Source organism: Triturus cristatus, chromosome 8 (assembly GCF_964204655.1).
Source record: "Triturus cristatus chromosome 8, aTriCri1.1, whole genome shotgun sequence".
Classification (NCBI taxonomy): Eukaryota; Metazoa; Chordata; class Amphibia; order Caudata; family Salamandridae; genus Triturus; species Triturus cristatus.
In genome coordinates this window covers 33,539,104-33,563,913 of record NC_140591.1, presented here as the reverse complement: position 1 = coordinate 33,563,913, position 24,810 = coordinate 33,539,104, and the positions used below count along the sequence as shown (strand labels likewise).

The window sequence follows — 24,810 nt, the reverse complement described above, 5'->3', positions numbered from 1 at the left end:
ATGAGGGATGAGAGAGCAGTAGCGCGAAGAGGCCACAGGGTGAGCTGAGCCGATGTGATCTGCCATACCCGCTCGATGGTGAGGCACAGCTGCACACAAGCTCAGCCCGTGGAGACAGAGACACCTGGGATGGGCTTCTGCGGCGGAGGAAGCGGACCCGGTTGTGGAGAGGCATAGTGCCTTGACAGTAAGAGAAGGCCCCCGGGGCAGTTACCCCGATCCTTGAAGTTGCAAGGGGGTGAGTGACTCTCTCTCCCTCCCATCCCAAGTCAATAGCTGGCCCTGGAATGGACAATTAATGAAGAACGAAACAGAGGCCTCTGATGACAGGATGGAGTGGCAGGCACAGCTGTGGAAGCAGAGGAGACGGGCCCGGTATTGAATGGGCCCAGCCCCCCTCTGACAGTGGGCGAGCTCTGAAGACCCGAGTGTGAATCGGGTCACTGGAGTGGCTGGGGGTGGACAGTAATTTCCTCCCCACTAATGAATCTTTTGACAGTGAGTGGGGAGCCCCCGTTTGGCCAACGATAGTGCAACGCCACACGTAGCAGAGTTGAGAGCCCTGGCCTTGGCACCCGGTGCCCCAGGAAGACAAATGGTGGTGGGCAGTGGGAGTCAAGATCGCCTGAGTGACCACCACCCCCATCGGACTGTTGTTGCAGGGTGGGGCCACCGAATGTTCAGCTCAAATTCACAGAGACGCAAGGGGAGTAGGCCTGTGTGGAGGACGGTACCTAGTGAAAGCTGGTCCGGAGCCCCCCCATGTATTTGATGCACAACTCGGAGTGCTTTGTCAGGAGCAACTACTGGAGCCTAGTTGAAGACCTGCAGGTTGAGTGGGAGGTGCGGGAGTTCTCTCCTTTGGGCAGACAAAATGCGGTCAAAAGGGGTGCCTCAGCCTCAAGCCAATAAACTAGATAAGTATGCAGTGCCTAGACAGGCAATGGTGGAGGGCAAAACAGCGACAGGAGGACAACAGACGGTGGAGGACTCGCTTAGGGCCATAATGGTGGCCATCCATGATTTGAGAACAACCCTTGAGTTCAAAATGGACATGGTGACCATAGAAGTAAACCTCCTCCAGGCAGATATGAATAAGATATCGGAGAAGGTCGCCATTGTAGGGACTAACATTAGTGAACTCCAGTCCACCATTAGACATATGGATGAACAGGTGCAGCAACTGACCCACCAACACAGGATGATGGCTGCAAAACTGGAGAACCAGGAAGGCAGAGTCCGCAGGAATAATATCAGATTGGTGGGGCTCCCTGAAGGGGCAGAAGGGCCCAGTGTTGGCCTCTTTCTGGAGGATCTCATTGTCAACCAACTGAAGCCTATATGTAGCTCCAAAATTTTCTCTGTTGAAAGTGTGCATAGAGCACCAATCCCTCCGCTGAAACCTGGTGCCCCAACTAGAACCATAATTGCCACAATCCTCAACTACCACGACTGAGATGCCATATTGCAGGAGGCTTGATCCCAGGAGACCTGCCATACGAAAATGCAATGATCTGGTTCTGTTCAGACTTTACTCTATAGGTGCAGAGTCAACTGCGTACCTTTGACGAGGTCAAAAAAGCACTGCGTGCTGAAAATCTCAAGTACATGATGCTATTCCCAGCCAAACTCTGAGTGCTGGATAATGGCAGGTCATGGTACTTTTCAGCTCTGGAGGAGGTGTGGGATTTGCACGAGGGAGGATGTTTAGCCAAGGGACGGCAGCGACTGGAGCAAGAGCAGCACAGGGACCGATGAGAGGGCTCTCCTCACAAGATGCATGAAGACACTTAGGCTGAAAGAACCTCTCCTGAGTTCGCCCTCTGAGCTTGTCTAAGTGAACATGATAGGGCAGTGGCTTTGAGCTCCACTTTAGGATGGTAAGATGGCGGAGAAGAACCATATCAGGCTCAGGTGACTTGGATGCACTTGGGGCTAACTGGACTAATGATCGAACTTCAGTCTTCTGTCCATTTGAAGGTCATGTAAGTGATGAGACTTTTTCCATGAAACATGATGGACACACATTAGACACCAGATATGTAAAGCGTGGGGCTTTATCTGTCTAGATATGGCAGTGCTAGCAAACCCCAGTGTACTGTGATGGGAATAGTTGAAGTGAGAGGTGCTCTGCAATTGGGGATGTGGGTAGTTTAAGACCTACGGTGCAGGGTAGCGGGGTCGGGGGTGTTTGTAATGGGGAAATGTTTATGCAGTTCTAAGTTATGCATGATTTATGTTTTTTCTGATTAAGCTCTAGTGACACCAGCTTATAAGGTACACCACATTCAGACACAGAGGGGTAGGGGGGTGACCTGGGTGGGAGGGTAGGTTGTATTTTACCCCAGTTAGCATATGGTATTACAGTTTGCGGCTGTCCTAAAGGTCCTGACGTGGAACGGCAATGGCATAGGCGATACAATCAAGTGCACGATGGTCTTGCAGTACCTGCATAGACAGTCCTCAGGCCTAGTCCTTCTGCAGGAGACCCATCTGCAGGACAATCATTTCCTAACCCTCAGTAGGTTCGGAGACACTCTTGTGGCCCATGTGGCGATTCTAATTAAAAACACAGTCCCGATCTTTCCAGGTCACATTTATCAGGACCCTCTGTGCAGATACGTGGCACTGGCCAGGACCTGGGAGGGTCATGCTCTCAATATTTGTTCCACATATATACCACCAAGGCTACAAACAGACACTTTTCCGGAGCTAAGCAACTTACTACTCAACATGCCTCCAGGCATCTTAATACTAGGCGGTGACATGAATGCTACAATGTCCCCGGACCTTGATAGGGTTTTGGTATCTCTTCGTGCTACTAGTGCAGAGCTGCTGCGGGCGTTCGTGGAAGCGATGGGGCTAAATGACCTGTGGTGAATACACAATCTTACTGCTAGGCAGTATACACACCTCTCTGCAGTTCATAGTAGCGGATCATGCTTGGACTACATTTTCATGCAGTTCATGCATGAGGAGCAGTTCCGCGAAGTGCGGCATAGAGCGAGGGGTATATCGAACCACTCCCCAGTGGAGGTGTTACTCCGGGGCCCTGTTCAGGGCCACTTTCTCCCTCCACGTACAGATCCTTGGCTCTTTAGGGACAAGTTGAGGGAATGAACGGAAGAATATTTTATTGATAATTCAGGATCAGTCAGCTCGCATTGTACCCTGTGGGAGGCCTAAAAAGTTGTGGTCAGGGATTACGCCCAAGCAGTTGTAGGAGAAAGGACAAAGTAGTGACGCTCCCCATGCGATGAGTTGAACAATACATTTCATCCATGGAGGCACAATTGGAGCAGGAAAGGGATCTTGACTCCACCCTGGGACATTGATTACCCCTTAAACAGAAGGAGCTAAGAGATCTGGAGGAGAATGCATCCCGCTTGCAGGTGATAGCCTTGCAGAGGCATTTATATGACCTGGACGACAAGCCCAACAAACTAACAGCATGGCTGGAAAGGAGGGATAGGGACTGAAACTGGGACTTGGAGTTGCTGGTACCCGACAGTCCTTCGTGCACCTCCGGGGCGGACACAGCTGAGGCCTTCGCAGCCTACTATGAAGCATTATTCAAGTTGGTCTATAGCAGAACGGGAGATGACAGTGCTGAACTGCTCAGGCACATATCCATGTTAGAATTATCAGTGGAAGACAGGGAGGAACCTGACCGAGACCTGACAGCTGAGGCGATAGTGGCTGTTATTCATAACATACAGTCCGGAAAGGCGGCAGGCCCGAATGGACTGGCTGTGGAACTATACAAGTGTGTGGCAGACAAAGTGGCTCAGCTGATGTTAAATATGTTTCAGACTGCACAGAAAGAGAGGCGACTGCTAGAGGAGGTAAGACTGGCCACCATAATTGTCATCCCAAAAAAGGGTAGACCTCCAGAGCTGTGCAGCTCCTTTAGGCCACTATCCTACTCAATTTTGAGGTCAATGTCCTGGATAAGGCGTTGGCAAATAGGCTGCATCTCATTGTCACCACAGTAATACACCCTGACCCGTCAGGATTTATGCTACACAGGAATACCTGGTTGAATCTCCTACGTTTATACAGAGTCATGCACATGAAAGAGACTCAACCAGCTGAAGCCGCAATATCATTGAGTGGTCGTACCTGTTAGCTGTCCTGTCTAGGATGTGTTTTGGACCACAATTCTGCGACTGGGTCAGACTCCTTTATCGTGACACGATGGCGAGAGTCTGAGCGAATGGGACGGTATCTAGACCGGTCACACTGCATAGGGGTACACGCCAAACGTGCTCTCTCGCCCCTATGATTTTTGGGCTGGTGCTCAAACTGCTCATGCCATGGGTACTTCAGGACCCTCTTGTTAATGTCATTGATGGTGGGGGTTTCTGGGAGGAGCATATTTCCCTATATGCCGAATATGTTCTGTTATATGCTCATAAGCACTGTCAGGCGATTCATAGACTCATTCACATATTCCAGCTATTCTGTAGCTACTCAGGCTTTCAGATAAATTGGGGTGATGCGGCTCACTGGCAGTGGCTCCCAAATTCCCTAATGTGTCGGGTAGTCCTATTAAAGATGACGGACCCTCCCTTGTCTGCTATATGTGTTACAGAATACCCCATACACCATTCTGAGTGAGTTTTTTCAGTCGATTGATGGTGAACTGCGCACTCTGCTCTGGGAAGGGGGTAGCCCATGCATGGCACGGCACAAACTGCTGCAAGGCGTCTATGAGGGTGGATTGTCAGTTCCAGACCTCAGATGTTATTTATTACCTGACATTACAGCTCAATAACATAAATGACTGGTTTTTCCACCCCATGCTGAACCAGCATATCAGGTGGACTGGGATGCCATGGCAGTCAGGGGCTATTCAGCAGCATTATATTGAAGGGGCCGTGAGAAGCATCACCCTGCGCACATGTGGGCAGTGGTGCAAGCATGGTGAGATGCCACAAGACTACTGGGGAGGTAGACCAAACTGACGGAGCAAACCCCGCTCTGGGAATGCGACTTGCTGAGTGAGGTGGAGCGCCTGCAGGGTTTTCGCAGGTGGAGCCTTATCAGGATAGACTGCCTTGGAGACGCCTGGCAAAATGGGACCATGATTAAATTTGATGACCTACAGACAGAATATGAAATGGCCGATGGTGAGCAATTTCGTTATCTGCAGTTGAGACATGCCCTGCAGTGCCAGGTACCAGAGGGAGAGCACTTACCCAAGTACTCCCAACATGAAGACTGACTACTCCTCAACCCGACGGTGGATAAGGCCATCTCTTTCACCTATCGGAAGCTCATGAATAAGCCTCTGGACCTCATAGGGCCCCCAAGGGAAGCATTGAAAGCAGACTTGGGGCTCCTGGAGAATGAGGATTGGACGGAGGCATTGCAGAGCCCCATGGAGATTACCATACAGGCACATCATTTATTTGTGAAACGTGACCAAGGCGAGACCCTGGAGTAAGCAGGAAAAGGATTTATCAAGCCTTACATATTGACGCTCTCCAGGAGTCAGGTTGGAAGATTTTTCTCACTCGCCTACATAGAAGGGGGTGTTTTAATCGAAGCTGTGTGCACAACAGTCGCACTATTCGCTATATCTAATGCCCAGATGTGGGTCCCTTGCTCACTTTACCAATGGATTCAAGCTAGCCTGGCTGATTAAGGGTGTTACCCGGGAAACCAATCCCAGGATGCTAGTTTCCGGTTCAGGGAAGACCTGGCTTGGCAGTTCGGGCTGGACTGTTCCCATGAGGCACAGGGTCAAGACTGATTTGCATATAGCTGGGTATGAACTGAGGTGGCGAAGTGAGCTAAAGAATGATGATGGATTCAACCCATATCTGTGACCGGGGGTGAGTGTCTAAAAAGTTTCAGCACTCTATCCATCATCTCCATGTGTTTACCCTTGGTAGCTTGGTAAGAAAAGCACAAGAAAATTCCTACACCAAATTAAAAAATAGAGTACATTTTATTAAAAAGATAAAAATTCAATCAGTAGAGCTGAAGTTATGAATTTTTGAATGTTTAAATTTTTAAAGTCTAACCTAAAAATCTAGAGCCATTTAAAAATATGGCCAACTGTGATAGAGCGCGGGTCGAATACAAGAAGTGGATTGGGCCCAGTTGGCTCTTAACTTCAATCTTGGAAGATATTTTGGAGAAAATGCTCAGAGAAGGTAAAGTTCAGCACGGTCATGCTGCAGGCGGTGTCTGAGGAGAAGGTTTCGTTTTCAGAGAGCTGCTAGATGAAGTTGCAGTGAAGATTTCTACGTTCAAACGTAGTCACTTTTTTGGAAGTCGAAAATCTTCAGTGGAACAAAGCTGGAGACTGTGGCTGACAAGAGTTCCATGAGGCCAGATACTCCTTCACCGAGGGGCCGCTGAACAAGATCTGCTGCGAACAAGAACATAGCTGGAGCTACCGTGAAGTCAGGCTGACTTGCAAAGCACCTCGGGTGAATTTATGAGCAGATTGGTCCAAGTCTTCCCTGTGTTCTTAGATCAATTTTTAGCAAAAAAGTTTCAAAGTCCCAAATTTTTGATTCTGTTTATCGGTGCACATGTAACACTATAGCCAAGGGTTCAGGACTGGTGGGGCACCACTTGGGGGCTCAGGGCTCTTTAAGGCTGGATCCAGGTGCAGCTTCAAGATGGTGGGAGCCTTTTATGTCCCTGAGGCTCTGATTAGGAGGCCAGCAAACTAGCCTTTGGAGTCTCTTTCATAATCATGTGTTTAAGTGAAGCAGGGTTCAAGTAGCAATGCAGGCGACCGAAGGTCAAGGCAGGCTCCAGGCAGCAAAGTAGTCCTTCCAGGAGCAGCAAAGCTGTCTTGTAGAGTACACAGCAGGCCAGAGCAGCAGGCAGTCCTTTGAGAGGCCTTCTTCAAGTTCATCAAGTGAATTGAAGAGTGGCTTAAGGGTCTTATATGCAGACCCGGTTCCTTATTTGAAGTCAGAGAAGTTTTTAGAAGTTTTCATTTGAGGTGCTTAGAATTTCCTGACTCCTTGCCCTGGCTCCAAAGCTGGTTGCAGGGACAATTTACTGGAGACAAGTCCTTTGTATGAAGACAAAGCAAAGTTTATTCAGTTGCAAGTGGGGTTATCCCCAAGTAAATCCCCATCCTGCCAGCAGATGGATAATTCCAGCATACCTAATCCCTCCATTGTGTGACTCTCCGGGAGTAATTAACAAAGTCCATCTGCAAGCTACATCTAGCATTGTGACCTAGGACAGACTATTGATACAAAATAGTAAAGGGAAGGAATATGCTACTTTCTAAAAGTGCCATTTTCGAAATTGAAATTTAAAATCTGGCTTTACCATTAAGGAGGATTTTTCATAACAATTTCATAGATATCAAATATGAAGTGCCTACCTGTTCCCAATCAAAAGTTAGCACCAAATAAATGTAATAAGGCAACTCAATGTTATCCTATGGGAAAGGTAGGCCTCACAGTAGTGAAAAATGAATTTAGGATGAGTAAAACTTAAAAGTACATGTATAAACTATTAATTTCAATGAACCCTACACAATAGGCTACCTATAACCTACCTTAGGGGTGATGCAGTATATTATATACATATAATATATAATTTTCCTGATGCCATTTTGGGTAGGCAGCGGGCTAGGCATTGTTCTCCTGATTGGAAATGTCTACTTAAACGACATGAGTGTGTTTCCACTTAGTTCTTTCCGATCTCCACCTCGAGCTCCTAAGCATGTTTTAATCTTTGCAATTGTTTTGCTTAGTAGTATCTTTTGCGGCGCCTCTTTCTACTGAGATTCTACTTACTTAATTACTCCCGGTTCACCATGACTCGCTGGGTGCAGATTGCTGTGGAGAGTGTTAGAGTTGCTGCACACTTCCAGGTTGCCATTTTACCGACACCATTTAGGATAGACAGCAGGCTAGGCGTTGCTCTCCTGATTGGAAATGCATACTTAAATATCATGAGTGTGCGGACGTTCCTCCATGGCACCAAAGGCGCGCTTTACTGCGTCCATATGTTTCCGAACTGCACCATGTACCAGAAACCCTGGCTAATTTCCTCCAGAAAGGGCCCCAAGTTTATTCTACTCATGAGAACAGCTTTTGGTGTTAGAAAATTGTGGTAAACACTCACCATGTTGTTCTCCTTTTGGATTTAATGAACTCTCTCAGAGTGAGGGCTGCATATGTACATCATGGGGGTTTAGGGTTGGCATCCCTTCTCCCTCATTCAGCATGCCTACTAAATCCCATAGCACTCCAGAGAGTGGCCATCTAAAGAAGGAGACGTCCCCAATAGAGGAGAAATATAATGGATTCCTGATCAATGCCAGATCTCTTAATAAAATCCAAACAGAGTTCGCCAAATTCACAGTGGCACACGACCCGGACTGGGTGTTTGTCACTAAAACCTAGGCAACTGACACGCCAAGCTCGCCTTGGTGGATACCATCCCCCAGGTTGTACAGTCCTTAGGCATGACAGGACAGGCAGACCAGGGGAAGGTGTAGCAATCATACATGAGCCAAAGTACAATTTCCTCATGGAGCCTATACAGAGCACAACGTCATGTGAAGCACTGAATTTTTCAATAACACTACATCTGACAAAATCTTTTTCTGGTGTTCAGGTGTATAGTCCCCCATGACCTTAGTCTGTCTTTACAATAGAACTAGCCCCTATAATTGATCCTCTTCTAGGAAAAAATAATTTCACTTTCCTGGGAGATTTTAAATTCCATCTGGAAGATGATACATGTAAAGACTCAAAGGCATTTATGGACACAATGGCATGCTTTAGTCTCTCTCAATTGGTCAATGCCCCTACACATAGTGAGGGGCACACACTGGATAGAATGTTCTCTAATGACTCACTATTGAAGCTAAATGAGATATTACCACTTAGCTGGTCTGACCACTATGCAGTAGGTGTTTCACTCTCTTGGACGATCAAACAGGTGGTTCCAAACAGAAAAAAATATAGGCTAAAAGGGAGTATCAGGAGAAATCTCCTTTACTGCATTTAGGACCATTAACAGGACTGACCATGAGGAAGTGGAGCTGGCCATAGTGGAGTTCTCATCCTAGTTTAGTTCTGCTTTGGATTTGGTTGCCCCTCTTATGGAAACAAAGAAGCACAAGAAGCTGCCAACAGCTCAGTGGTTCACAGAGTGGCTTCGACAACTTAGACCGTCCTGCCAGAGACAAGAATGAGCCTGGCAGAGAAACTATGAGATCCAGGAAAAAGGTGAATATAAATATTTATTAGGAATAACACAGTAGAAATTAGAGAAGAGAAATCAAATGTTTGCACTAAAAATATCAACTCTGCCTATTCTGCAAGAAAAGTAGTTCATGTGGTAAATCTTCAATCTGCTTCCATAGATCCAACCAACTTAGAGGGTTCCCAAGATATCTGTGATAAACTGGCAGACTATTTTCAAACAAAAACTCATACCATCTATAAGGAATTTGGCACCTCTGCTGTTGAGGTACAAAACCTCTCACGACTGGATTTATAGTCCAAGCCTAGTGTCTCAGAGATCGAATAGGGAATGGAGGGGCATATATTTGCTCTATCATCCGTTACACTTATGACAGCAGAACAAATAGAGCTTCACCTCCTTAGTATAAAGTCAGGGTCACTTTTGTGAGCCATGCCCTCCTAAAACAGTACATTCAGTAGTTGGCACTATTTCTCCTTCCATGACAACAATCATGAATAGAGTCATCAGTGCAGGATCCTACCCAGGTCTGTGGAAAGAGGCTGCAGTCAGGCCAATATTGAAAAAGCCCAATCTCGTTCCCAATGATCTAATAAGCTATTGTCTCATCTCCCTACTCCCTATACCTCCTAAAACCCTGGAAAAACATCTAAATGCACAGCGTATGTCCCATGTAGAGGAACAGGGACTCCTGGATGTCTCAGAATTTGGATTTAGCAGCAACCATGCTACTGAAACTACATTGGTCTCAGCGGTGGACAGTATCAGATCATTGGTCGATGCAGGGCAGGCTGCTGTACTGATCCTATTGCATATGCCTGCAGCCTTTGATACCATGTTCCCGACCCTTCTGACAGGTCGATTAAAGGAATTAGGTATAAAAGGTTCAGCATTAAAATGATAATAATCTTCATTATGGAAAGATCTCAGACTGTGCCTGTCAACCAATGCAAGTCGGAGTCTTTCCACCTGCCAGGTGGGGTCCCGCAGGGATCTGCCATGAGCCCAACTTTATTCAATCTAGTTGTTCCCCCAGTAGCCAAATCAATTTGGACTGTTGGGCTACAGGCACTTTAGTATGCTCATGACACTCAAATAATAGTGTCTGTCACAACGAGGCCACGTCTGCCAACTTTAGCAACTGCATGAAGACAGTGGCTAACTGGATGAGAAATAACTCTCTATAATTAAATGGAGACAAGACTGAGGTCTTAACTTTTGGCAATCAATTGTCTATATGGAACAACAACTGATCACTGAGCCTAAGATATGGAGTGGTGCTCCACCCGTTAAGTAAAAATAGTTTTTCAATAAGTCATATAGTCTCGGTTAGGTTTTCTTAATTTTTTATTTATTTTCGTGAGCGTCCAAATAAAGAAAATTGCCAGCCAACGCATTTCGTTCATACGCAATGAACTTCTTCAGGGCATAAAGTGATGTCTGGTCCTAGGAAAGAATGAATATGTGCCATGTGGCTGCATGGGCCTCCTTGATAAGGGGCAGCGTATGGGAATCTGGTGTGATGAAAGGTGCAGCCGTCAGCTCTGTCAAGTATGTTGAGATCACTGCTTGCCCCCACTGATTGCGGACAAAAATCTGGTGCTTGACCTACAGGTCAATCGCACAGTTTCAACCTGCCGTTGCATTATAGGGATTCTTCTAAATGTTTTCCCCTTTATCCCAGTATCTGCACGCAAACAAGTGGTTCTGGCACCAATAACTTTCAAACTTGATTACTGCAATGTTCTCTATCTTGACATCAACAAGCCTGCCTTAACTAAGCTACAAACGGTACAAAATGCAGCACCGAGACTGATATTAGACATTCCCAAATACCAATCAGTCTCTGCAGGAATAAACAAGCTTCACTGGTTACCAGTGAAAAAGTATATCATGTTTAAAGCTTTGTGTTTTGCTCCCAATGCTGTACATAGATCAGGGCCTGGAGCAGTTAGAACTATGCTCCAGTGGTATGCACCTACTAGATAGCTTCGCTCAGCTAATCAAAAGTTAGTGATCCCCACATTTTGGAAAGCAAGATGGGGAGGTAGAGCCTTCTCGGTGGGCACAACCAAGCTATTGAATGCCCTTACCCATCATGTTCTCAGCTTGAAGAATCACACAACCTTTAGAAAGGTCTTATAAACCTGTCTCTTTACCTTATAAACTGAGGTCGCGCAGCATCCCAGAGCAGAAATCTTGCTATGTCTTTTCTCTCATCTGAAATAACTACTCTTGAGCACCTTGACGCCTTCGCGTATTTGTGCACTCTAACAAATCGATGTCATTCCTTTTAATATAAGTCCGCTATTATATCTTGTCCTAAATGTATAATGGTTTCATTATTTATTGCTCTTTACTTTATATTACAAATTAATAAGAGTAGCACTTGAAAATTAAACATTTAAATTTGGGGTGACCATGTCCTCAAGTTAGGTGTGATTGTATTCTTTTTTCTTCCAGACTACATATGCAGCTGGTTTACCGGAAAACAGGAAGAAGAAGATGAAGACAACGAAGAAAAAATGCCACAATGTAAGTATTTGGATATAATACATTTGGCTGCAAACATCTTGTTTTGCAATTCAAGAACTCTTTAGTGTTACATGCAAGCACTGAAGAACTGTTAGTGAAGGACATCTGATTAATAAAGGAGTTTATAAATTCTTAAACAGCTTCATATTTGAACTAAGAGAAAGTAGTCCTAAGGAAGACGTGCTAGTGCTACTATGCCAAAAGAACAGTTTGTAGACGAGGGTGCAACAAAATAAATCACATTTCCAAGACAGCCAAGGGAGGAAGAAGAAGGAAAGGACAATCACACATAAAACTGTCTGCAACTATTGATTCCCTGGGGTCCTTTCACATTCTCCTCATATGCATCCCTTTCTTTTGCAGTGATGGCGAGAGCATGTGCGGGTAAGTTAATTTATCAATTTTTTTTTTATATCTTATCAAAAATAAAAAATGAGTTTAAGATATTTATTTTACATCCTTTGCTATAGTATTGTTTATGCAAATCTCTATTATACCTCAGTTCAAACTAATCAATTTAAAAGCTAATTGAAATACAGTACAAGGACCATGATGGAAACTATCGTCGAACTTAAATAACTGATGACATTTATGTAACTTTATGTTTTGATATATTTGTTCAAAATATAAAATTCAGATCAAAATCTACAAGCATGCAGCCGCCTCAACAAATCCATAAACTAAAAAAATGAATAATCTCTGACATTGCACAATACAGAATGTAAGACACAAAACCATGTTCCAAACTCTGAATCACATTCTTCCTTAATTCATGGCCCTTTTGGCAAATTCAAGACATCTGATATCTCATTGGACCGCCCTCATATCCTTTACTTTGGCCTCTAAATGACGAAGCTGAAAATGTCTTTTTCTTCAGGCAAGGAGTCCTCGAAAATATGTGTTTAATCGTTCTGATTTTAAATCTGTTTCCACTGTTCTGATGTATTAACTCCTTCAAAACATTTTTGATCAACATTCCAGAAAGATAACAAAGATTAGATTTTAAAAACACATAGATGTAAATATTGACATTTAGTTTTATTACTGTAGCTTCATAATGTGCTCTTGGTTTCTTTTTGTCGTGTCAGATCTATGGCAATCTACTTTAGGAAGGTAGGATCCTTCTGCATGGTTACCCCCAATTGTTGCCAGGTGCTAAGCTGTTTTTGGAATAGTCTGACTGGGATCCTGCCACTCAGGACCCCAGTCAATCTGCTTTCTCCCTAAATTGTTGTGTTCAGTACTTAGGTACATCCCAGATTGGATCCTGGGGTACCCTTATAAGTCCCTAGCATATGGACCTAAGGTACCCAGGGCATAGGTACCCCAGAGGTCTCCCATGGGCTGAAGCATGTATTATGCCACCCATGAGAGACCATTCAAAATTAAACTACAGGCCGGCCATTGCAGCCTGTGTAAGCTGGTGCTAGCACCACTTACTAAAGATATAGGTTTCCTATATCTAAGGGTCAGTGCACTTAAAACCTATATGTCACCCCTATAGCAGGCCTCTGCAATCCTGAAGGCAGGGTGCTTGGTTCTAAGTGAGAGGGTGCCCCTGCATGAGAAGAACACCCCTGCAGCCTACGGAGTCCATTCTACCGGGTTGCCAGTGAAGCAGCCATATACTATATAGAGGGGCACCGCGTAATTATGCGATGACCATCTCGAAAATGGCTGCAATGAATCCTATCATGTTTGGTATCACTGGAAGAGCCCTCCATTAGGCTCTCAGTGTTCCCGGTACCAGCCTTCTTGACCCGGACAGCACAATTCTGCCCTCCTGATGCTGATCCAAGCTCGAGCACGGGAAGGCAGAACAATAGGCACCCTGTCACAGGCAGATGTGACCACCTCCCAGACAGGATTTAGTATATTGGGATGGGGTGTGTGTGCTTGCCAGCGCCACTCAGTCTGCATGAGGTGCACATTTGGTGTCCCTGTGCCTAGTCCAGTCCAAACCAGTTCTGGGAGCCGTTGGCTCTCGCGCTGGTGCGAAACTGGTCAAAGGACATGGGAGTAACCTCTCCCCTTTCCAGACTCTCCCCTGGATCTATGCAACACTTTCCCTAGGGTAATTAAGGCTTACCTGGGTGTAGGTCCCTAAATTCGTCGTGGGATAAGATTCAGATCAGACATCAATGCACTTCGACCGTCTGGGCACTCTGGACTTCACTGGACTTCGTTAGGCCTGACTTTGTCTCCCTTCCATTCTGCTGCTTTGTCTGTGTATCATACAGGACCCTTCCAAGGCCTGTGAAGCATCAAAGACATCTGAAGAAATCTCCCTTGGAGTTAAGGAGTCACTCCCCTGCATTCGCAGGCACCGCAACTATGTCGAGCGGTCTGCTGATCCTGAGCCCCTCCAGACTCCAAAGATCTCTGCACTTGCAGTTGCAAAGGCTTGTTGACTTCTTTCCAAGAAGATCTTCGGGTTCCAAGTAACCCTAACCTCGAGCATCACCTGTGACCAGAATCTTCAGCCACACCACATCATGTGCATCGTGGGCTGCATCTTTTGTTGAGCTGCTTTAGGTCCTCTCGTGACTCCTATGCCTCCGGCCTGTGGTTCCATTTGAGGGTCCCCTTTGCTTCTCTTTGGCTCCTCTGTTTGCTTGGGGCCTACCCTGACTTCCCTGCCTTTAGTGACTTCCCTGGACCTTGCTGGTCTCCTGCTTTGATTCCTGCGTGGCTTGCCGAACACCGACCCCTCAGCACTCGACATCCTTCGTGGGATAGCTTGTGCATGACTCCTGGTCTTCCTCAGCATCACCTGGTCCTCACAGCTGCAGAGTCAAGGTCATCGTCATCCATCCTGCATCACCCGACATCGGTGGGCATTTATCTTCCAAGTCTCCTGGTCACCTCTAAGTGACAGACTCTGTCCCCTCTGCTTGCGGGTAACTCTCATCAAGAATCCATCTTCGGATTCCACTGGACACTTTCTCCTCTTCCAGCAGTGGCACTTTCCTGAATATGGCCGTTTCCGACACAACTTCACACGTATGCACCGGGCTTCCATGGTGTAGGTAACATGGGTATTAGGGTATCCATGGGTGAGGTGGCTCTCCAACCTTCTCTCTTCCACAGGGTTTCTTCAGGGTCCACTGGGAAGGGTCCTTAATCTTTAAAAATCCAACCGCCACTTACACATAGAGATGTATGGAGCACGCAGTTGTGCACTCACATTGCACATGCTCTCCGTGGGGTCCCTAGCTATTTACCTTGGGTTTTTTCTTGGGTTCCCAGCACTTCTATGTCCTCTCAACACTGTCTTGACTCCAGTTGTGGTTCTTATACCACTTTCTTAGTAAATGGTTTGGTCCCCCATCCCCCCCCCCCCCGGGGCCACTGTGTATTTTGAGCTAATTACTGCATTTCTGTGCTAAGTATTGTGTGCATTGTGTTTATCTCTGGGTAGGAGATACTTCTATGTGTTAGAGAGTGTTATATAATAAATACATATTTTTATAACTACTTTGTGTGGTTCTTTTTCACTTTATGTATACTATAAGATTGCATTCTGGTCAAAAAAGCTGCTTTACACTCCTTCTGGACTAAGCTTGCAGGCTTCTCTCCACAGCTACCGTTTAGAGAGCTTTCTAAGACCTCTTAAATCACCATAAGGGTTGTCTGGACTGGTGCAGGGTGTCCACTTACATAAGTGTACATCATATACCAGGCCAGCTTCTCACATCTACCATATGACAAACGTGGTAAATTTGAATACATATAGCAACTGGCGCAGGTACTATCAATTTCTGCATGTAATTCCTCATGTTTCCAAGGAACACTTGCAATTCAAAGTATTTTCCACATCTAGTAAATGAAGCAATCGTAGTATAAACGTTTACCAAGAGGAGTCAGGACCGCAGATTGTAATTCCAATATTAATGGTTATTAGTGCACCATTGACATTTCCCCTCAGTGTTTTCTGTAAGACAAAGCTGTTCACATTTACTGGGTGAAAACAGATTCCGACACAAGGCAAATGTGGTGCAGAAAGCACCAAATGTAACATTTTATTCCTCATTTACACAAGGAAAAAAATACATGGATGTTACACATTGCACTCAGTAAATACCACAGCGCAAGGGTTCTGTATTTCCTGACCTCTCCAATCCTTCCCACTTGTAATCAGTGTGCATTCTCTTTTAATTGGTCTCTGTATTTGTGTAGGAACAAAATACAACATAACTCAACAAAACTGGGACGCTCCCTCAGTCGCACACTCAGGAAGCAATGGCAAAGCACAATAGTTAGGGACTTGTCTGTTAGACATTTGACTTTGTCAGAGATTGTTTTGTGTTTTTTCATGGTGTCTGTAAAACTGAATTGTTAGTGGAGATGTTGGGACCTTGTAAAGTGACCAAAAGTAACAAGCATTTGCAATGCAATAGGTCTCCCGTTTGCGAGAGTTTCAGCAATTGAAATTGTACATGACAATGCCTTTTATTCATGTGTTTTAAAAACCTGCAAGTGGTGTGTAAACACACACTTTGCACATAGTCATTGCTTACGAGAAGCAAGGCTGGCAGTAACTGTGCCTCTTTTACTGCCAGGCTACAGCTACCCAGATTTAAGGCGAGGTTTTGCAAATGAGCCTAACTGGACCCAAGACAGTTTTTGCAAGCTTGTTTCATGGTAAGGTCATACAACCATGCCATATAATACACTCAAATCCTCGCATTGGTGCCTTGAGTTAGGATCTAGAACATGTGTTTAGCTGTACCAAAAAATTAGTAAGCTGGTAACCACTGCAAGATCTACCAATTGTACACTGAGAAGAAGTCTTAAAAAGTTTGCCAAGTTCTGTATATCCAAGACACTGTTTTCCAGAAGCTGTTACAAAGTTGACAACAAGTTTCACGAAAAGTGACGAAAAGGTTTGCAAAGTCTTCAAAGATGGAAAACATGAACATCGATCTGGCCATCCTGCTCGCACTGAAGATCAATGATTTGAGTGTGCTGTGCAGAAATAAGAAAATCAACCCATGGGTCACAGCCACAAAGGATGACCTGGAGAAGGCCCTCAGAGCCTGGAAGAAAGCTAGGAGAGCCCAGGCCCAAATATCAGAGGAGATCACCCTTGACAGTGGGGATCAGTAGAATGGCACAGATCTCTTCAACATAGATGGGGACAGCAAGAGTGTGGTCCTAACAGATCAATCAAGGCATTACTCCACATCTGCAAGTGAAAAGAACTCCATTTCAGTAAGGGGACACAAGGATCTAGAAGGCCAGCTCAGCATCTTAGAGATCCAGGAGAGGAAGCTGGCTCTAGAAGAAAGATAACTTTTCCTAGAGAAGAAGAGAGCCAAGCTGTGGCTGAAACCTCAAGGACATGGTGGAAGCAACAAAGAAGCAGATTTAAATGCAGGGAGTACCTATGATCGCCAGTTGCCCAAGGGTATTGCTTCTAAATATGTAGAGGGGAATGACATAGAAAAATGGCAGGCATCCTATGAGAGGGCTCAAAAGATAATAGGGGGGGCCAAACATTGGGGTTCTTTGTTGTGGGGTAGAGAGAGAAGCTGACCCTGAAGGGTGAGGTGGCAGAGTCATACGCTCACATGATGTGGGCTCTCATCGAGCTATTTGGTTTAATCCCAGAGGAGTACAGAAAAATGTTTGGGAACACCCACAAGGGGTCAACTCGGACAGGGGTGTACTATGTAGCTGCCTCTGTGAAATCACTGGTAGGCTGGATAAAGGGTAACAAAGTGGATACCTAATTGCGGTTAAGGAATACATGCTTACAAATTGGACCTCAGAGATGTTACACCAGCATCTGGTGGGTTCAAAGCTATCTATCCCTAGAGAGCTGGGAAAGATAGCTGATGAATGGAACACACTAGGATGTCCCAAAATGTCCCTTCAGGGGAAAGATCGGGCAAAACATAAAAAGTCTGAAACTCCGAAAAAGTCCTCAGAAGATTGCCATGGGGGAGAAGCCCAGTGCCAGATCCCATTCAGAGGGGAGGGGGGACCTGCAAAAGAACTTTGATCCTGTGAAAGCTTGGGTGTGCTATGACTGTAGACAGCCAGGGCACAAGAGAGGGGATCTTGCATGCCCCAAAAAGGCACCCACTGGGAGATGCAAGGTATACACTGAAGCCACTTTAGTTTCCATGGGTGAAATTAAACCCTTGGCCTACTGGCCTGCCAGCATGGTAAAGTATAGGTAGTGGGCAAAAATAAATGGGACTGAAGTCCAGTCCTTGAGGGATACAGGTGCTAGCATCACCATGATTATGACTAAGGTGCTTTCCTCAGGGCAGCTCATACACCACGTGGAGCACCAGATAGTAAACTGTGGCACTGTTACGAAGTTACTTCCCATAGCCGTGGTAGACTTCAACTGGGGAGGGGTTAATGGCCCTAAGAAAGCAGCTGTGTCCCCTATAATCTGGCGTGTCTACTGGGCAATGACTATGAAACTTCTTCTTGGGCAGAGTTGGAGAGAAGGACTCATGCACCAATTCTAGGGCTCCCTGAGTGGGTGTGTGTCTCCACTAGAGCTTAAAAGGCCTTAAGAGGAAGTCAAGGGACTTTGGAGCCGGGAAAATGGCCCAAGACCCTACTTTTTGGAGGCCGGGTAGGAAGTGTGGCAAGGCCACTTCTGAACGTCTACAGACCCAGAAGGAGACTAAGGTGTCTGAACATGAGGTTGCTTCCTTGAGAGATTTGCCTGACCAGGAGCAGGTGGACCCTCCAGAGAAGACTTGAGCCAGGAGCAAAAGACATGTTCCACTCTTGAGGGCTGGAGACAGCTGGCTGTCAAACAGTGGAAAGGTGATGTCACTGGAACCCATAAGGTGTACTGGGAGGAGTTAATCCTTTGCAGTGAGGCAAAGGACCCCAAACCAGGGAAACAGGAGAGTGGTGGTCCCCCAACAGTACAGAGAGTTTCTCCTTAACCTGGCCCATTGTTGGATATCTGTCAGACCAAGACCTGGAGACCGCTGGTTAACCACATTTACTGACCCCAAATACCAGAAAAGATGAACGAATTGTGTTGCTCATGTATCACCTGCCAAGCCAGTGGTAAAGCAGGTGGCAATCCAAAGGCTCCCTTCATATCACTTTCTGTTGAGACATCTCCCTTTGAGAGGGTGGGTATCAATATTGTAGGTCCCCTTGACTCACCTACTGCCTCTGCCAATAGGTTCATCTTGGTGGTAGTGGACCATGCCACCAAATACCCTGAAGCTATTCCCCTTAGGACATTTACTGTTCCTGCAGTAGACAGACAGTTTTGGCATCTTCACCAGAGTTGGGTTGTGTAAGGAGGTGATTTCAGAGAGGGGCACACATTGAATTGTAGCCTATCTGAAAGCAATATGGTATGAAATGTGGAGTGGGAGGTTCACTACCCCAATCATCCCCAAGGAAATGGTCATGTGGAGAGGTTCAATAAGACCATGAAATGCATGATTATGGGTTTGGTTGAAGGTTGAAAAACTCAGAGGGATTTGGGGAGTTCCCCTACCATGCCTGCTGCTTAAATACAGGGAGGTTACACAGAAATGAGTAGGTTTCTGTCCATTTGAACTACTTTTTGGACACCCTGTAAGAAGTTCTTTTTGCTTAGTCAGAGAAGGTTGGGAGACACCTCTCAACTAACCCAAACATGACATTTTGAACTATGTGCTTGGCTCTCTGAATGAATGAATGAATCAATGAATGAATGAAAAAATATTTAATCAAGCGCACTGCGGCCCAGCGGCTTCCTGGCGCTGGGGACCTGGTCAGAGCTCACAGAGGGGATCCGGGGGACCCATGAAGAAAAAGCCTGAGTGAAAAGAAAAGTTTTGAGGGCTTTTCGAAAGTGGGTATAAATGGGGATGGAACGAATATGAAGTGGAAGGCTGTTCCAGAACTGGGGGGCTAAAACGGAGAGGCGAGTGCCGCCAGTTCTGTATTTGCGGAAACGGGGGATGTGCAAAAGAGAAAGAGAAGAAGAACGGAGGGTTCGACTAGTGACGTGGGATGAAATAAGAGAGGTGATGTAGGCAGGGGCAGAGCGGGAGTAAGCTCGAAAAGCAAAGCAGGCTAGTTTGAAAAGAGATCTGAAACGAATAGGGAGCCAGTGAAGAGATTTAAGAACAGGAGTAATATGAGAGAATTTGGGAAGAGAGAAAATGAGGCGGGCAGCTTGATTTTGAATGGCCTGTAGACGTCGGGACTCGTAGGCAGGAATGCCCACGTACAGGCCATTCCCATAGTCGAGGCGAGAGATGACTAAGGCCAGGACTATGGTTTTGAGTGCATCAGTGGAGAAAAAGCGTGAGATTTTCCGAATGAGACGGAGGGAAAGAAAGCAGGAAGACACAACAGAGCTAATCTGACTCTGCATTGTTAAGTCAGAGCTAACTTTGATGCCGAGAGTGCGAACAGAGAGAGAAGGCGTAGGAGGGGGACCAAAAGAAAGGGGCCAGTGTTCTGGGGACCAGGGGTTAGATGAACCACCCCTGAGGACAAGTTCCGTCTTATCGGGGTTGAGCTTAAGATGGTTAGCGCTCATCCACTCGGAAATGAAGATTAAGGTGGAACTGAACTTAGGAAGAGAGTCAGGAGAAGAGGAAAGATCAAAGACGAGCTGGAGGTCATCTGCGTAGTTGTACACAGAGACCCCCAGCTCAAGAAGAGAGGTGACAAGGGGACAGATGTGAAGATTAAAGAGAAGGGGGGAAAGAGAAGAACCTTGGGGAACACCACAAGTGACCGAGCGGGGGGGGGGCAGAGAAGCCGGAGAGATGAACCGCCTGGTACCTATCCCGAAGGAAGGATGCTAGCCAAGAGAAGGCCGCGCCCCGAATGCCCGCTGCGCTGACACGGGCGAGAAGAATGGAATGGTCGACCATGTCAAACGCAGCGGACAGATCGAGGAGGACCAGAGCTTGGGGGAGGTTGGAATCTGCCTTCCCCTTGAGTTCATCCAGAACCGCGAGAACCACTGCCTCCGTTGAGTGACCTGAGCGAAAGCCCGCCTGATGGGAAGCGAGAAGGCCATTATCCTCGATATACGAGGAGAGGCAAGAGGTGACATGGGTCTCGAGGATCTTAGCTAAAAAGGGGAGAAGGGAGATGGGTCGGAAATGAGCAGGGAGGGAGGGATCCAGACCGGGTTTTTTTAGAATGGGGAGAACGACGGCGGATTTAAATGATAAAGGAACAGAACCAGAGGCCAAAGAAGAATTAAGTAAAGTGAGCGGGGGGACAGGAGAGTCGGTGAAAAGAGTTTTTAGAATGCGCGCCGGGGCACAGACTGCAGGGGAGCCAGATTTAACCTTGAGCAGGTAGTTGTGAAATAGATCAAGGGAAATAGGGGGGAAAGTGGCAAGGGAAGAAAGCGGGGAAGTGACAAAGCACATAGGGGTAGGTTGGGACACTGTCGGAATGTTAGCTTTAATCTTCACGATCTTGTCTATAAAGAAGTCATTGAGTGACAAGCAGAGGGACTGAGAGGGGACCAAACCGAGGGAAGAGCGATCAGAGGTGGCAAAACTGTGAACCAGGGAAAAAATTTCACGGGATTTGTTTGCAGAGAGAGCTACTCTCTCAGTGAAATAGGAGGTTCTGGCCACAAGGATAGCTTGTTTGTAATCGGAGAGGAGTAATTTATGTTTAGCGTGCAAAGAGGGAGAATACTGCCGTCTCCAGAGACGATCCGACCGCCTGAGGTCCAGTTTTAAAGCTTTAAGCGCTGGAGAGAACCATTTGTGCGCATCGTAAGGGCGAACCGCCTTGATCTTTTTTAGCGGGGCCACTCGATCGCACGAAGAGGAAAGCCATGTACTGATGGCATTGGCCTGGGACTCAAGGGGGCGGTTGGTAAGATCAGGAGCGGAGGAAACCAAAGAAAATGAGAGAGAATCAAGGTCGGTCTGATTCCAGTTACGGGCAAGGAGATTTTTGGGGAAAGAGGGCTTGTCAACCACACCCAGGTGAATAGAAAAAAATAATATGGTGATCCGACCAAACACAGGGGGAGATAGAGGGAGGTGAGGCAAGGGGGCGAGAAGACCAGATTTGATCAAGGATATGACCTTGAACGTGGGTTGAGGCTGTGACATAGGAAGTGAGATTCAAGCAGTGGAGAGTGGCAAAAAAATCTTTGGAAGGGAGATCTTCCTTTGGGTCTCCTGGCCAGAAGTTAAAATCTCCGAGAAATAGAACGGAGGAGTTATTAACCACCAAGGTGGCCAGAAGATCCTGAATAGAGGCTACGAAAGAAGGCATCGATTGGGGGGGACGGTAAACAAGAACAACAGTAAGAGGAGAGGGAAGATTAAGGAAACGGGCCACAAGATAGTCCACGTTGGATATGAGGGAGTGAGGGAGGAGTTGAAATTTGAGTGCCGACCGGACGATCATCGCCACCCCTCCACCGGCCCTACCATCCGAGCGATCAGCTCGGAGGGCATAGTAGGTGTCGGGGAGGATGGCTAAAAGATCAGGGAGAGAGTCGGCAGAGAACCAAGTTTCAGTCAGAAATAAAAAGTCAGGAGAGTCAGTGGTCAGAAGGTTAAAGAGTGCTGTCTGATGTTTGACTGCAGACCGGGTATTAAGTAAGTAGGCAGAAGCTACAGTAAGAGCAGGGGGGGGACGAGAGACCGGAGATAATGTAGTGGGACAAAAGGAAGAGTTGAAAGAGATTGGTATCGGGTAAGGCAGAGGAGAGGAAAGAATACCAAGTGAGTGTAGATGATGTAAGGGAAAAAGGGGGGGAGAAGGAAAGGCAGATAGTGCTATAAGTTGGGCAGGAGAATAGACCAAGTGAGGAGCAGGGTGTGTGGCCCCTGGTCCCGGCCCGTCGCGGACGGGCGCAGACGGGCTTAACTTTGGCGCAACTTCGGCGCGCCTCCGTCGCGCCCGCTGCGCCCGTCCGCTGCGCCGCCGGAAGACAGGAGCCGTTATATGGGGACGACACATGAGGAAGGAGGATCAAGGGGGCGTGGCAGGGGATGGAGGAGCCAAAGAGCAGCAGCGCCAAGGCCAGACCCGCCCAAGATGGAGGAGCCGCCCGTCCCCCTCCGAGAGTCAGGCGAGGAGGGGGCGATCAGCGGAGGCGGTCTGGTCGCGTGCAGGAGAGAGGGCAGCCAGGGAGGATCAGGGCGCCGGATCCGAGGCGCTTTGAAGCAGTGCAGGTAGGCGGCAAGTTAAAAGTCAAGAGTTCTTAGTAAAAATAACGTTGCTCCCGGAGAAGCCTCGGGAGATCTGGCGACAGGTCTCTCTCCAGAATGGCTCAATACATTAAGAAAGCAAACACACATTTTGATTCCAGACAGGAGCTTGTCAAGCACTGGTATGAACATAAGTTCTCCATGGTTGAATATCAACCTGGACAACTGGTGTCGGCCTTAGAGCCTGTGGCCCCCCAGGCCCTACAGGACAAGTGGACTGGGTCTTAGCCTAGATTAGAGTAAAAGGGTGAAGTTACATATAAGGTGGACTCGGGAACATCCAGACACCCCGATCGGGTGATACATGTGAATAGGCTCAGCTCCATCTAGGCCTGTGTGGAGCTCATGGAGTTGACGACAAACTCTGTCGAATTCCGTGGAGGTACGCGAGAGGGCAGAGTATTGCTCGGCCACCCCTAGGTAAAACCAACATTGAAATAAGCGCATGCTATTACAGCAAATGTTTGCACAAATGCGTTAAAACAACGAGGCAAAGCCCAATGAAGCTGCTGGTTTATGGTGAACTCTCTGGTAATAATAAAGCCCGTCAGCTTTGAAGTGAAAGCGCGATTCAGAAAATGAGTCATGTTGGCAATTAGACAGTGGATGTCGAAGGCACTTATTTCTTTTTGGGATGGTTGGAGGTGATCACTGGTGTGTGTGTCTGCGGGGCGCTCACTTGTTAGGCTGTCGCACTCTGAGGAGGCATTGCAAGAGGTAAAGTGTGAAGTTTTATTCCCCTGGCAGAAGCGCAGAGCCAGCAGAGATTCATTGAGGGGGGAACCTCTGTGCTTGTTGCCGATAGGAGGGGTGAGGAAAAGGGAGCTAATGATGTCTGCCTCGCACTTCGCCCTAGTCACCAGGACTCAGTTTACATTCTCGCTCCAAAAGAAGTAATAAAAAAGTCTGAAAGAAAATAGCTTGAGATGGCTCCCCAGCACTCTACTGCCAAAAAAGAGACCAAACTAGAAAAAAAAATTTGGGATAAAAAATAGCAATTACCTTCTCAGACCTCAAAGCAAGACACCACCTTAAAGACATCGAACTCTATAAGTTCCTGAAAATAAGAGCGGCCTTATCGAAGACGAAACTAAATACCCCCCAACCCTCAATCTTCCGTTATGTCTCAAACATTAACAAACTAGGACACCAAGTCTCGCAGCTCTACAAACTCTTACGCCCCAAAACCAACAAACTTAACGGAAAAACAATCACCTATTGGGATAAACAATCTAGCACACCTCTCAAAGAACAGGAATGGGCAACTCTGTGGTCCTCGACCTCGCGCAATAAGATTACCCCAGTACTGGCACAAACGAAATTCTGGCTGCTTCACAAGGCATACTGGACCCCAGCAAGACTATACTCACTAGGTCTCAGGGAGGACCCACTCTGCTGGAAATGTAACAAAGAGAAGGGGGACCTAGCACACCTTATCTTCCAATGCCCAACACTCAAGGTATTCTGGGGGAAAATCTTTGATTTCATTAATGTTGTGTTTGAATGCAAGCTATCAATGGAATTCTCCACCCTCACCTCGGCATTCATGCGTATGAACTTGAGTGAACTTGAGAACTGAACAAGATAAGGACCTAATGGATCTCTTACTGACAGCAGCCGTGAAAATAGTCCTAACCAACTGGAAAGACACAAGCAAAACTAGCTACAAAGGATGGATCAACTGGGTCACGCATCTCAGAGGAGCAGGCAATATTGAGCTACAGTACTCACCCTGGAATGCATCCTCAAGAGGGTTATGGGAAGCTCTGGACACTTACCTTGACTCGTATGAACCCCCATAAACAGCTGGTATGCACAAACAACGTATCGCCCCTCGGCCCAAAGCTCGCTCCCTAATATAACGCGGGTGGACCTGCATGCGGCC

At 46.8% G+C, this 24,810-nt stretch overlaps 1 protein-coding gene across 1 annotated transcript in view; it reads left to right on the top strand.

Moving 5' to 3' along the window:
* Positions 1-24,810, top strand: part of LOC146799893 (cytosolic phospholipase A2 gamma-like) — a 335,231-nt gene that overhangs the window by 87,879 nt on the left and 222,542 nt on the right. The window contains exons 5-6 of the mRNA XM_085623690.1: positions 11,665-11,736; positions 12,100-12,120. Coding sequence (XP_085479816.1) covers positions 11,665-11,736; positions 12,100-12,120 — 93 coding nt within the window. The remainder of the gene's footprint in view (positions 1-11,664; positions 11,737-12,099; positions 12,121-24,810) is intronic.